This window comes from Narcine bancroftii, chromosome 3, assembly GCF_036971445.1.
Source record: "Narcine bancroftii isolate sNarBan1 chromosome 3, sNarBan1.hap1, whole genome shotgun sequence".
NCBI lineage: Eukaryota > Metazoa > Chordata > Chondrichthyes > Torpediniformes > Narcinidae > Narcine > Narcine bancroftii.
The window spans coordinates 243,313,525-243,327,611 of record NC_091471.1 but is presented as its reverse complement, the minus strand read 5'-3'; the positions used below and the strand labels follow the sequence as shown (position 1 = coordinate 243,327,611).

At 44.3% G+C, this 14,087-nt stretch overlaps 1 protein-coding gene across 1 annotated transcript in view; it reads right to left on the bottom strand.

The window, feature by feature from the left end:
• LOC138758432 (riboflavin-binding protein-like) overlaps nt 1–11,495 on the bottom strand; it is a 45,023-nt gene extending 33,528 nt beyond the window's left edge. The window contains exons 1-2 of the mRNA XM_069927341.1: nt 11,274–11,495; nt 2,249–2,403 (exon numbers count right to left, since the gene is read on the bottom strand). Of these exons, the coding sequence (XP_069783442.1) occupies nt 2,249–2,384 (136 nt within the window). The 5' untranslated portion in view covers nt 2,385–2,403; nt 11,274–11,495. The remainder of the gene's footprint in view (nt 1–2,248; nt 2,404–11,273) is intronic.
• Between the last annotated feature and the right edge of the window lie 2,592 nt (nt 11,496–14,087).

The following is a 14,087-nucleotide window of genomic DNA, read 5'->3' as shown; positions in this document are numbered from 1 at the left end:
TTATTGTCATGTAATACTGTAATATTACACAAAATTGCCTTTAGTCTGTCATGCTCGAGGTGAGAGGGAGGGAGGGAAGGAAGTTTGAGGGAGATGTGCGCAGAGAGTGGTGGGTGCCTCAAATTAGCTGCCTGTAGTGGTGAAAGCAGACACAATGGTAGCATTGAAGAGGCTTCTAGATAGACATCTCTCCATCCCCTTCATATTAATCAGTCTATCAGGTGTAAGCAGCAGATACAGTGCAACCTGGTACCTTTGGGGATTTGTAGATACTGGATAAGTGAATTTTCCAGTTGCTTGAGACTGTTGTGTGGATTGGCCAACTGACTGCCAGGAGTGCCAATTTTAAAATTGCAGATTTTTTTTTAACCTATGTATTTTCTGTTATTTATCTATTGCTGTTTGCTTGAATTCCAGATGACAGGGATTTTATTGTATTTAATTTGATTGAGATATCATGTTTAGTGTAGATCTGTGGGCTGAATGGCCTGTGCTGTGCTTTGTGTTCTGTTTTAATATAGCATGTGGGAATAGTGAGTGGTGGTTATGGTAGTCTCTCTGCCACCAAAGAGTCTTCTTTCTGTTCCCTTTGTGAGAGAACATCTGATCTAAACAATCTGTGACTGTGTTGCCAACTCATCCTTAAATTCACCACTCACCTACAGACCCATAATTTACCGTGGCCAATCAACCTACTGACCTGTGTGTCTTTGGGACATGTGAGGAACCAGTCACAGGGAAGAAAGTGCAAACTCCACACCGAAAGCATGGGGCTAGGGAATGAACTGGGGGGGGGGGGGGGGCACTGGAGCAGCAGCTCCACTGCTGACAGCAGTTTGTTGGCCATCAGTTCGAATTCATTGTCGGTGTGTACCCATGACATCATGTACAGCCCTGAGATTCTTTCTGCTGCGGGCCAGGCAGAATTTCTGATTATCGGTGACTACAAGCTGAACTTGAAGAAAGAAATGGATATGAGATCATTATAAACGGTGCAAGTACTGTTCAGTAATAATAAATATTCTGTAATAAATAATGTGCAAAGTATGAGTTGTTGTTTGAGTCTATTCTTTTGGAGTCTAATGGGAAATGCTTGAGGAATTCAGAATCCCTATATTAATGCAATAGTGATTTGTATTGGTAGGTCGTCCTAAATTGTTTCAAAACCAGTGGGTTATTTTCTAGTGCAAGATCACACAGCAAACATGATTCCTCAAGCCAAAACAAGATTGAATTATCAGTTATTCTTTGGGGAAACTTTCATGATCCTAATGGAATAGTGGCAAAGGAAAGGATTATGTATTTAAGCTGATATATTGTCTCCTGCAATGGGAGGAACCACAGAACATTACAGCACAGATAACCATGTAAAGGCAATACTACATTTAGAATGTAAATGCATGAAATGTAACTTTTAGCTACCGTAAGGCAGTCAGAGAGTTGCCACTTTGTCCAGCGCACCTCATTAGAAACCTACAGCACCTGGTGTTCCCTGGCAGTCTTCCCCTCGAAGTACTGGACAGCCCTGTCTCTACTGAGCTTCTGAGATCAGACCATCTCGTGCATACTCAGGCAATTAGGCTTTTGTCCTTCGGGTCTGTGCTGAGATATTATTCTGCCTAGTCCCACTGACCTGCTCCCAGTATATATCCTTCCAGACCCCTCTCATCCATGTACCAGTCCAATATTTTGGGTGGAGTGCAGTACTGGCCCCACCCTTTACACCCGGGGTTTATCTGCTGGGACGGTGACAGCCAAGTCCTCAGGCCGTAGGTGTTATGTCGGAGTGTCCTTCTCCTAGATGGATGGCCTGACAAGGCTAACAAGCCCCTGCTGCCTGGGTTTGAAATCAAAGTTGTCTTTCTCTTAGGCTGGCTGCCAACCAAGGCTAATAAGCCCAGCCCACCCATCCAGTTATACCACCGGTCACACCACGACATAGTAAAATCAATGAAAACAGGATATCAAGGTGTTGCTATGGACACCGAAATGTACGAGAGGCCACGCAGTGATCACTACACCAAGAAAGAAGAGGTGATACACTTTCTCTGGGTGAGTGGGACATCAGGCCCAGAACTTGCCTACCCCCTATATTAAATATAACCTGTATGATTTTTTTAAATTTATTGTGGGGCTCCCTAGTTCAGCTGCACCATGGTAAATCCAGCACTGGCAAAAACTGCCCTAAGAAGCACTTATTTTGCTTGATGGTTAATCCAGGCCCACAGGCACATCTGTAAACACTTACTCTTCGAATATAATGGACAGTCGTACAGCTCTGGTTCAGGGCTTGGGAAAGCTTTGTGGTTCTCAGTTGCCTGGCAGATTGCGTCTAGCTGTTTCACAGCCCCACCTAACAAAACAACAGCGATCCACCACAGCATATTGGCACTCCTGTTGAGCCTGGAAGAGAAAGGAGGAAAATTTAAGAAGACAAAAAAAAAATTTGGTGTGATCATAAAGTGGAAAGTTGCTCTTATACAAAAAAATTGAGGCTGTAAAGAAGAATTATTCTGTCCTGATGTTACAACCAAAAATGAACAAATGTCCACATTTTCACTGGCCATGAGCCAGGCTTTGTTTTGAGCAGATAAAGACACATCACTAGCCCTTGTTTCCACTGGCATCCCAGTTAATTGGCTGTTCAGTGTCCTGGTTAAAGAAGCTGTTTTTGCTGTTCCCACTGGGCTACTTTTAACCAGGACACTACCTGGTTTCACACTGACCACAAGTCATCCCAGGCAATAGGAGGGTCAACCTTCAACCAGAAATGTCCTTTTCTGGGTTAATCAGGGATGCGAGTAGGGGTCGAGTGAATTGATGCCGGCATGCTGATTGATTCGCTTTCCCACTGGACCCTTAACCAGAAAATTGGCTGTCAGTTCCCGAGACACTGTGCCAGTGGAAAAGGGGCTTCTGTGTGAAGGATTAGATAATTGTTTATTACAACTTTCCCATAGAACTAATTTCAAAATCCTTTTTTTGAGGAAAAGGGGTAAAATAGAAATGGAATTAAATTTTTAAAGCAATTTAACAATTTCTTTTTTTTTAAATCTTGGTGGTTTTAATCAGCCCATTTTCTCTTTGAACAGTTTATGAATTTTGGAAGGCCAGCATTTTCCTGACTAACTGGTGCAAGGATCTGTTAGAGCTTTATGCTGGATGGGTGATAATCTAATTGAGTTTCAATGATATCATGATTTGCAATATTACTGCTTGAGTGGTTTAGGTTCATCAGTAGCTGGGGAAGGGATTATGGCCTAACCCTATATCCTGCCTGTCACCCACATCAATCCCTCAGATCATTCAGCTGTTGAATCCATGCTTTCGTCCCCTCTGAGGATGTATTCCAGTGAGAGATTTTGAATATCGAATAATGGAGATCATACTACAATCATATAGGGCCTTGAGTATTGAGTTTTGGTTTCCTATGGAGATTCTTGCTACTGATGGAGTGCAGCGAAGTTTCACCAGACTGGCCTGGGATGTGAAAAGAAAGGCTGGATAGACATTGGAATTTTTATACACTGCTAGGTTGCTGAGGGCAAAAAGCATTGCCAAAGGGCCACTGGCACTGGAGGCTTCCTGACTGTGTCAGATGTTTGAATCTGGAGCTTGGGTTGCCAGTGGCTCGAACCGTGGTCTGTGTGGCCACAGAGGCTGCGGGAGTGCTGGAGGTGAATCCACGGGCACTCGGTGTCTCTGAAGGGAATCCCTTGCTTCTCTTTTTCTGCTTGTTCAGGGCAATGCTCATGGTGACTGCCTTCTAACAAAAAGGCTGAAATTTATCGTGTATCTCACATTTGGAATATATTATTGTGAAGCAATAAAAGGAACCTTTCAACTTTGAATTTAGAAGAATGAAGGGTTGCACAACATTCTTCAGCTGAGATATTATAGCAAGGTCACTCCTTGACATCAGAAGGTGAAGACTTGGCATTCTTTCCAAAGAAAGCTGGAAATCTCCAAACAGGTGTCAGTACCACAGAGGCAGTAGTTGAATAAGCCTTGAGTTGTGCAGTGTTCCATCCACAGACAGTGTGCAAACAATTCTTCTGTAGTTTTTAGCATTTATGTTAATTATTCTGGTTTAGTATCTGATCAATACAATTGTTGTTTGCACATTGTCACAAAATGACCATTTAGAAACAGATGACGGAGTTAAATTCTGCCCAGGATCTCAGGCTGGTGAATTCTTTCCAAAATGTCTTTCTCCTACAGAAACTACTGTTGCAACATATTCTGCAAACTTTTCCAAATCTTTTAGCCAGTTCTATATTTTGCAAGCTAAGAATGCAGCTATATTTTGTGGGAATGCAGGATGCGATTTCCATTATAACAAGCGGTCTACTTCTTCTGCACGTCCTAATCAATGAAACTTTCATGAAAATTGTTCCATTTAAATTGACCTTGGGTGAACTAAATGATTCCGCCTGCCCGCTAATGGTATTGATGGGGCAGGCAACTGTTTGTACTGTAGCCTGAGTCACTTTCCTCAGGAAAGCTTTTTTTGGTTCGTATTTGATGTCCGAGTTTTACAGCACGTAAATAACACAAGAATATAAGTAATAGGAGTAGGGGATCTGGCCCATCAAGTCTGCTCCACCATTCAATGAGATCATGGCTGATCTGATGATGGGCTCAATCTCCACCTACCTGCCTTTTCCCCCCATATCCCTTTGTAAAAATTTATCTGACCTTGGCTTAAATAGCTTTACTGAGGTCCCCTCCACTGCTTCAATGGGCAGCGAATTCCACAGATTCACCACCCTCTGGCGGAGGAAAGCGGTTCCTTTTCATCTCTGTCCTAAATCTACTACCTGAATCTTGAAGCTACATCCCCTGGTTCTGGTCTTCCCCTCCCCACCCCCTGGCCCCAGACCAGTGGTTTTCAAACTTTTTCTTTCCACCCACCTACCACCTTGAACAATCCTTAACTAATCACAGAGCATCGATGTCATAGGGAATACTTAAGTGGTAGGTGAGTGGAAAGAAAAAAGTTGAGAACCACTGGTTGAGACCTTTTCTACTCATGTACCTGCCTAAATGTCTTATGCCTATTACCAGGGCACCTTGCTCTTTCTCTTGAAACTCATTCCATGTATGCACCACTCTATGTGAAAATGGAGCCCCATCAACTCCCTTTTAAATCTTTTCCCTCTTGCCTTAAATCTAGTTTTAGATTTCCCAACTCTGAGGGAAAAAAATGACCATTTATTCTTACCTTGTCTATGCCCTCATGCTTTTATAAACCTTGATTAGCCACCCCTCTCCCCCTGCCTCTTGTGCTCCAGGGAGAAAAGCCCCAACATTTGCAATTTAGGAGAATGAGGGTGATCTTCTTGAAACCTTTCAAATGTTGAAAGGTGTGGCCTGAGAAGGATTGTACCCCAGGTGGGAGAGTCTAGGACAATGGTTCTCAACCTTTTTCTTTCCACTCGCATATAGCTTTATGTAATCCCTATGCCATCGGTGCTCGGTGATTAGTAAGGGATTGCTTAAGGTGGTATGTGAATGGGAAGGAAAAGTTGAGAACCACTGCTCTAGACCCAATTGTATTCGAAATATTTCACTTGAGAAAAATTGCCATTAACCCACTTCCTTTGTAGTTCTGAAACAATGTACATAACAAGTCTGTGGTATGATTAACACAGTGGTTTTCAAACTTTTTCTTTCCACCCACATACCACCTTAACCAATCCCTTACTAATCACAGAGCACCTATGACATAGGGAATACTTAAAGTGGTATGTGAGTGGAAAGAAAAAAGGTTGAGAATCACTGGTCTAGGACAAGAGGGCACAACTTCATGATTGAAGGGGTCCACTTAGAACAGAGATGCAGAGAATATCTTTAGCCAGAGGGTGGTAGATCTGGGGAAATTGTTGCCACAGGTGGTTGTGGATGCCTGGTGATTGGGTGAACTTAAGGCAGAGATTAATAGGATCTTGAATAGCCAGGGCATCAAAGGTTATGGGGAGAGGAGCTGAGTGGGAAAATGGATCATTGAATGGTGGGGAAGACTTGTGGCCTATTTCTGATCTTGTTGTCTTGTGCTCATGAATTTCTCCTGAAATTCAAGTCCTAGTAACTTTCCTGTGAATCTTTTCTGCACCCTAAAGGAAATATTGAGAGTCAGAGACAGCAGAATTGAGTAACTAGGTCAAGAAGCAGAGGACATACTCGTACTGATTTTTAAAAAAAATAACATTTTCTTTCAAACGGCCAGTTGCTGCAATCTAAAAGACTATCTCTAAAAAGGGGACATCAGATTCACCAGTAACTTTCAAAAGGAAAACTGGAGGAGGAATTGACCACTGTGTGATGGAAGAACAAGGAAGTGGGAGAGTGTGGTTTTCCAATGTACTCAATTCTATTAAATGTTTAAAGATTTAGACATTCAGAATGGTAACAGGCCCTTTCTGCCCATGAGCCCTTGCCACCCAATTAACCTACAACTCCCAGTATGTTTTGAATGGTTGTAGGAAACCGGAGGCCGTGGGGAAACCCCATGCAGATGGGGAGAATGTACAAACTCCTTCCAGACAGCGCGGGATTCAAACCCCACTAGCGCTGTAAAGGTATTGCACTAACCGCTACACCAACCATATTGTACGCATGAAGAAATCATTCCATAAAAGCTCTAAGATTCAAAAGGAAAATAGGCCATTCAGCCCATTGAGACTATCTTGCCATTCAATCAAGAGCAGATCCATTTTCCCACAGACCCACTGCCCGGCATTTTTCCCTTAATCTTTGATGCCTTAACTAATCAAGAGCCTATCGATCTCTGCCTTGAATAGAGCCAATGACTTGGCCTCCATAACTGCCTGTGGCAACAAATTCCACAGATTCACAATCCTCTGGCAATATTTAAGGGCACTTAACTGTCTAAGAAGTTGTGCATCTTTAAAGGTTGCTGAGGTGGATATAGAAATGCAATGTTTGGATAGTCACGGCATAGAGTTGCACAAATATTATCCACTTTGGAAGGAAAAATAGAAGATCAGATTATTATTAAAATGGAAAGTGTGCTGCCATGCAGAAGGACTTGGGAGGGCTTGTGCATGAATCACAAAAGGTTGGTTTGCAGGTGCAGCAGGCTATCAAGGCAGCAAATGGAATGTTGGCCTTTGTTGCTGGAGGGATTGAATTTGCTACAACTGTACAAGGTACTGGTGAGGCCGCACCTGGAGCACTGCTTGCAATTCTGGTCCCTGTACTTGAGGAAGGATGGACTGGCTTTGGAGGTGGTGCAGAGGAGGTTCACCAGGTTGATTCCTGAGATGAGGGTGGTGGTTTAGTTTGAGGAGAGATTGCATCATCTGGGACTGTACTCGCTGGAATTTTGAAGAATGGGAGGGGATCTTATAGAAACTTAAAATTATGAAAGGCACAGATAAGAAGAGACAAACAAGTGGTTTCTAATCGTGGGGGAGACCAGAACCAGAGGACATAGCCTCAAGATTCAGGGTAGCAGATTTAAAACCAAGATGAGGAGGAACTGCTTGTCCCAGAGGGTGGTAAATCTGGAATTCACTGCCCTTTAAAGTGGTGGAGGTGACCTCAGTAAATATATTTAAGATGAGGTTGGATAGATGTTTTTAAAGGAATTATGGAGGGGGGAGGGGAAGAAGGCAGGTAGATGGAGATGAGCCTATCATCCGATCAGCCATGATATCATTGACTGGCAAAGCAGGCTCGATGGGTGGGTGCTAGGGTGGAGAGGTGGGCTGGGATGATGTGTGGGAAGGGAGAGGTACAACAACCCCTTCCCTCTCGCATTAGAACCAGTTTCCATTCACTTTAATATTTCCCTCCTTCTGGGGGGGGGGGGGGGAAATCTGGCACTGTTATATTAAGAGAAGATCTTGTTTATTTCAGTAATGGCATTGTTGTTGGCACAGGGCTGTAATCCTAATTCTCGCCAGAGAAGAGAGAATATTTCGAACTTCATCCAAAAGAGTCTGCCAGACTCCATGCTGAAGCTGCAGGTTCCCAGTGGCATATGATGTTTAACAGTAAATGCTAAAAAGGATGCTTTTATGCACCCAAATTGTGTGCATTTTTACCATCCATGCAGATTAATTCTTGAGGAATGTGTCTGCCTGCTGCTATGTTCAAAAGGAGAGATAATCCCTCTGTTAAAGACAGGGAAGCAAATCCTTTTAAGCCGACACTCTTTTAACTTATCTCATGGTTGAGGAACAGAGGTAAAGTAGATTGGGTACCAAGCTAGGATGAGTATTTTCAGGTGGGTTCCAGAAATGAAAGGGAATCATTATCCTGTTGAAACACACAGCTGGTCAACAACAGTGGTGGGAAGACCGATGGTCAAGGCTTCAGGATCTTGTGAAACCTTAACCTCCTCTTGTTTTGCGAGCTGTAGTTATCTTACTGTTTACTCAGGTTTAAAAAAAAAATCACCCTTCTCTATATGACACAAGCCCTCGTTCCTTTTATTCCCTGCCCTTGGGGAGTTGTCTGTTTTTAAAAAGGCATCTTTCTCTGGTTTAACATCATTTAGCTGCCTTCCATCAACCATTGATCTATCATGATATTTTTAAAAATGTTTCGAAACTTAATAATGAGCAATGTCATTGTTTTATAATTCCATGAGTGTGACTGGGTCAAAAAATATGAAAATGCCCACAAATAGTACTTTGAAATGTTCCGTTCTATCATTCTCTGCCCTGATGTTCATTATCTCAACCCAATTCCACATCACTATCCTCCACATTTATATCACCCTCTGGCCACACGCCCTGCTGCAGCTGCAAGGAGAATTTGATTTCCCTATCCACCCCCCCCCCCCAACCCAACCTTCCAAGAGAATAGTGTGTTTCTGTAGAATTCTCTGCTCCATTCAATATATTGAAGACACATTTTTGCATCGGGAAATGGCAAGTCAATAGTCAATCAGCTGTGATCTTATTAAACAATGGAGCATGAGCAAATGGCCAGACGTTCTACTCTTGTTTCTTGCTCCTGTGTATCTGTACATTCAATTTATGTGCATGACAATAAACTCTCATCATAAACTTGAAGGGCTCGTGCTGAAAACGTTAGTGATGTATCTTTATCTTTGCTGTGTAAAGGACATTGTTTCACCCTGCTGAGTTTCTCCAGCGTAGTGTTTTACTTCAATCACTGTGCCTGCAGATTTTTGTGTTTTACTCTCATCTCAAACTTTCATCTGTAATTCTATCTCCTACTGATGCCTTCCTGATTAGGAGGCCTACTCACACTCCTTTCCCTTGCCGCCAATTCTTGAAATATCGAGTCCTGGCCAACCTGCATCCACGGGCACCAGAGAAGGGAAGTTAAATCTGTGCCATCTCTCTTCACTACTCTTCATGGAATGATTACAGCACAGAAATGGGCCACTTCGGCCCCTCTAGCCCGTGCTGGACCATCTTTTTTCCTCATCCTACTAACCCTTCACCCAGCCCACAGCCCTCCCTACCTCTCCTGTCCAAATTCCCCTTAAATGCTAAAATTGAGCCTGCATTCACCACTTCAGCTGGCAGCTCGTTCCACACACCACCCCCCTCCCCACCACTCTCTCTGCATGGTTTCCCCCTAAACCAGTGGTTCTCAACCTTTTTCTTAAGGTGGGATGTGAGTGGGAAGGGAAGGTTGAGAACCTCTGCTCTCAACCCCATTGTTACTGAAATATTTTGCTTGAGAAAAATTGTCATTGGCCCATTTCCTTTGTTCTGAAACCGTGCACATAATTGGGTACGATTAAAACAGTGGTTTTCAAACTTTTTCTTTCTACCCACATACCATCTTGAGCAATCCCTTACTAATCACAGAGCACCAATGGCATAGAGATTAAAGTGGTATCTGAGTGGAAAGAAAGAAAAAGGTCCTAAACCTTTCCCCTTTTACCCTTAACCCATATCCTCTGGTTTGTACCTCAGTGGAAAAAGCCAACTTGCATTTACTCTGTCTAGCCCACTCATAATTTTAAATACCTCTATCAAATCTCCCCTCCTCTATCAAAGTCCTAACCCTGTTTAGCCTTTCCCTGTAACTCAGTTCCTGAAGTCCGGACAACCCCACTAATTTTATCCATCTACTCATTTTCCTCTAATAATGTTGAACACGCCCTCTCTTGGGGGGTGGGGGTGGGGAGAGGAGTAGAGAAAAATAGAGTTGTGCCATCAATTCTTATGTTAATACTGAAATTGATGGTCAGGTCACATATTAAAGGACATGTAGTTGCGGCGATCCCAGTCTAACGACTGGGAGGTTAGATTTTAAACACCAGCTAAGCCTGTTTACAGAACTGATTATTCTTTAATTTTCCACAGTCTGGGATTTCAAGGTCTGCTTTATTAAAGTCCAACAGGTTTAGACACTTTTACCCCCCCCCCCCCCACTAATCCCATATTTTCGACTGCATTCAAATCCATCATCATCTTCCTCAGACAGTTAGTTTCTCTCGCTGCTTGAGACATAAATTTAGAACACTTTCCCCTAAATAACCAATATCACAGATAAATTTATCGAGACTGACCCTACTTTTAATAGCAGTTTAAAGGAAGTATTTTTTTTATTCGAAGCATCCTTTTTCCAAGGTACCTTGACCTGCTGAGTTTCTCCCCCAAAATACTCTTTCCCTAGGAGTTTGACTGGTTAAACCCAGTTTGGTTTCGACCGGTGTTCCTAATCCTTAGTGACTACAAATCTCGCCCAGAATAAATCCTTTCTAATTTGTCGTTTGAAAGAGGATTTAATCTTCCTTCCAGCCTGAACGCCGGACATGGATCCCCGGGACCTTCAACGATTAGAGCAAAAAATGCTACTTTGGACTGACAGGCGTTGTGAAAACCATCGAATTTAAAGACGACTTGGTGGTTCCTTTTCGCATCTGTCGTTTCTCAACCCCTTATATTGCAAATAGATCAGAAGCAGCATGGTTCCAAATGCAAGGTACAGTGGGGAGGGGGAACAAGCTGGAGAAACTCGGCAGGTCAAACACCTTTGCTACATTAAGGCACTGTTTGACTTTCTCCAGCCTGTGTGTTTCTTTGTTCCAAATTGCGTTCCTTGGGTATAAAACTTTCTTAAAATCTTCGCAACCCCATTGGCATCAGTTAAGTCCCAGTTGCAAGGAGACCAATATTTAGATATTTTAGCCAGAGAGAATGAACCTGATTTTGGTGATGTGAGGAGATTTAACACCAGGGCTGTTTGAGAAATGTTGCATTTAACCGGACCCCCCCCCCCCCCCCCCCCCCGTTATAACATTTCTGAAATGATACCTGTTACGGAATGGCTTGCTTTTCTGTTCGCTGCTTGGGGGAGAGAAGACGCCGGCTTTCCTGCGAGTCCAAGGCTCTCCCGTGGAAGTTCGGCTGCCGCGTCTGCGCCCCGTCGGTTAATGGGAAAGCCCGTCTCTGCAGCAAGAAAGCCTCGCCAGCATTTCCCAGCCACCTACCTCCCGGCGCAGCAATGGACCGGGGCTGAGGGAGGAGCGCGGCTCTTAAGGTGGTAGGTAGGGAGGGAGGGGAGGGCAGTTCACACATTCAAGCCCATAAATAGAGATGCCGGTGCGAGCTGGCACGGTGGCGGAGAGATGAAACCCCACAGGAGGAGTGCACTAGAAGACCATGACATTGCGTGGGGTTTTGATTTAAAATCCTTGCAGATTTGGGAATCTCGTGCACATCCTTTTTGGAGAAGCGAGACAGGGCGCGTAATCTATCCATTGGCGCAGAATGCAGGGATGGTTTGGCTGGAGAGAGTCCTGGGGGTCTTCTGCGGGGTTTTAGTTTGCTGTCAGCAGTTCTGTGAGGTGGTGGTGGGGGAGGGGGGGGGTGTGCTCAAGCCAGGTAAAGCCTGCAGACACTGGTTGAAGTAAAAAGAACACACACTGCTGGAGAAACTCAGTGCACGTTATACAGCAAAGATCAAGATGCATGACCAATTTTTTGGGGGGACTTGAGCAGGGCCCCTTGATGAAGGGAGCAGGCCCGAAATGTTGGTTATTTATCTTTGCTATATAAAGTACACTGTCTGACCTGCTAAGTTTCTCCAGCAGTTTTTTTCCTCCATCTCTATACTCTTCCAGTCCAACAACCTGTGCTCCCTATTCACTGAGCCATCCCTCCTCTCCCCTGCTTCCTGCTGTCCCTCCCTTCTCCACCTATTACCTCCTTCACGGTCATGCATCCCTCACGGCCCCTTACCTTTTGGTTCAGACGCCTGCTGACAATTTTCTACACTTTGATGAAGGGCTCAAGCTTGAAACATTGGTTTCTCCAACATTGTGTTTTTGCTTCAACCATGGTGTCTACAGACAGACTTTCATGTTTGACTTCTCTGCAACCTCTTCCATCCCAATGTCCAACTGACCTTCGGTGATCCACTCATTCCTTTCCTCTTGTTTACCCTAATTTCATAGTTCCACCAGTGACACTTAATTGCCAACACCAAGGGCTCCAGAACACACTCCTCCCCAAAAACCATTTGGTCCATGTCTGGTTTATCTCCTTCTAACCCACCAAGTTTTTGAGCTGACATTGAATGGGGAAGTTCAATTGGTGATCATTCCACTAAGTTCAGACCTCTGACATGATGAAGAAGCCTTCAGCACCCTTGGGATCCCTTCTTGCCCTCAGTACTCTATCAGATCCTGGTTTTTCATGAGCCAGCCTCCACTGGTCCTTTGATTTCAAGTTTCCAGTAGCCCGCAGCCCATGTTCACTTCTTGCCTGCAAGTCAGCAACAACTCATCGCATGTGTGTGTATCCTACAGCTGCAGAACCCCTCAATGGTCCACCACTATGGTCACTGACTTGGGGTTGTCTCCTCTGCTTCTCCTTCACAATGGGGGATTCTCCCCATAACTAGTGCTCTGCGCCAGTCCACTGCAACTCCTTGCGGCAGTTGTCTTATACAGGCCCTGCCATCTGGGGTCCTGACACCCCACGGTTGCAGGATTGAAATAAAACACCAGCGCTCCTTTAAAAGACTATTAAAGCCTGTACAGAGCCGTCACCACTTGGCCTGGGCAGTAGGACCCTGCGGGGAATGCTGGGTCTCCACTCCCCACTCTCCCCATAATACTGTGGAGTGAATTATGCCCCTTCCACCATGTCAGCTTTGCCCACCCATGCAGCTCACTAACCATTAACTTTCTACAGCCCAGAAAGTGGTGTGCAGGCTTGAGTCAGGTGTTGACCATTTCCAAAGGGCAATGATTGAATAGATGTATCTCTAATAAGCTGTCCTGGGACACCCACCACAATGAGAGTAAGTGAGAATGAAATATCAATACAATTTGCACCCGCTTTCATTCAAGTTCAAGTTTATTATCTTATGATTGTACAACTTCAACCCGATGAAACAGCGTTCTCCGGTCCTCAGTGCAAAACATGCAAACCAGACATAACACGCATAAAGGCAAACATATATAAAAATAGATATTGTTCGCGAATATGAGAGACTCGAAGGGTCAGTCTGAGAAGTTCCTTTTGTTCATTCAGGGTTCTCGCTGCCCATGGGAAAGATCTCTTCATCAGCCTGGTGGTGCTGGCTCTGATCCTCCTGTATCTCTTTCCTGACAGGAGCAGCTGAAAGATGCTGTGGGTGTGGGGTAAAAGGGGTCCCTTGGTGATATTTGCACATTCTCTTCAGACAACAATCCTGGTCGATCGCATCGATGGGGTGGGGGGAGGTGTGGTGGAAATGGAGGGAGACCCCAGTGATCCTCTGCCAGCTTTTTTGTCCTGTAGATCCGATACTCTACAGCAACCACACCACACTGTGATGTAGACGGCCAGGGCGATCTCCAGTGCATTGCTTTTACCATTTGTACTTGAGAGAATGTGATGGAAGGAAATGCAAAGAGATGAAGTGAAATGAAAGAAACTGTTCTGACTGAGACGGAGGGGATCCCAGTGAAATATCAGCTAATCAATGGTCCTTCATCACCGCAACCTGGGACTGATGTGCTCTAACAACCTGCGGATAGAAACATCTGATGCGAATTGATCTCTCAATCAAGCCTCAACCAAGACTCCAAATTGGATTTAATTCAGCATTAAATGAGTAATTCGCTCAGGATATCTGAG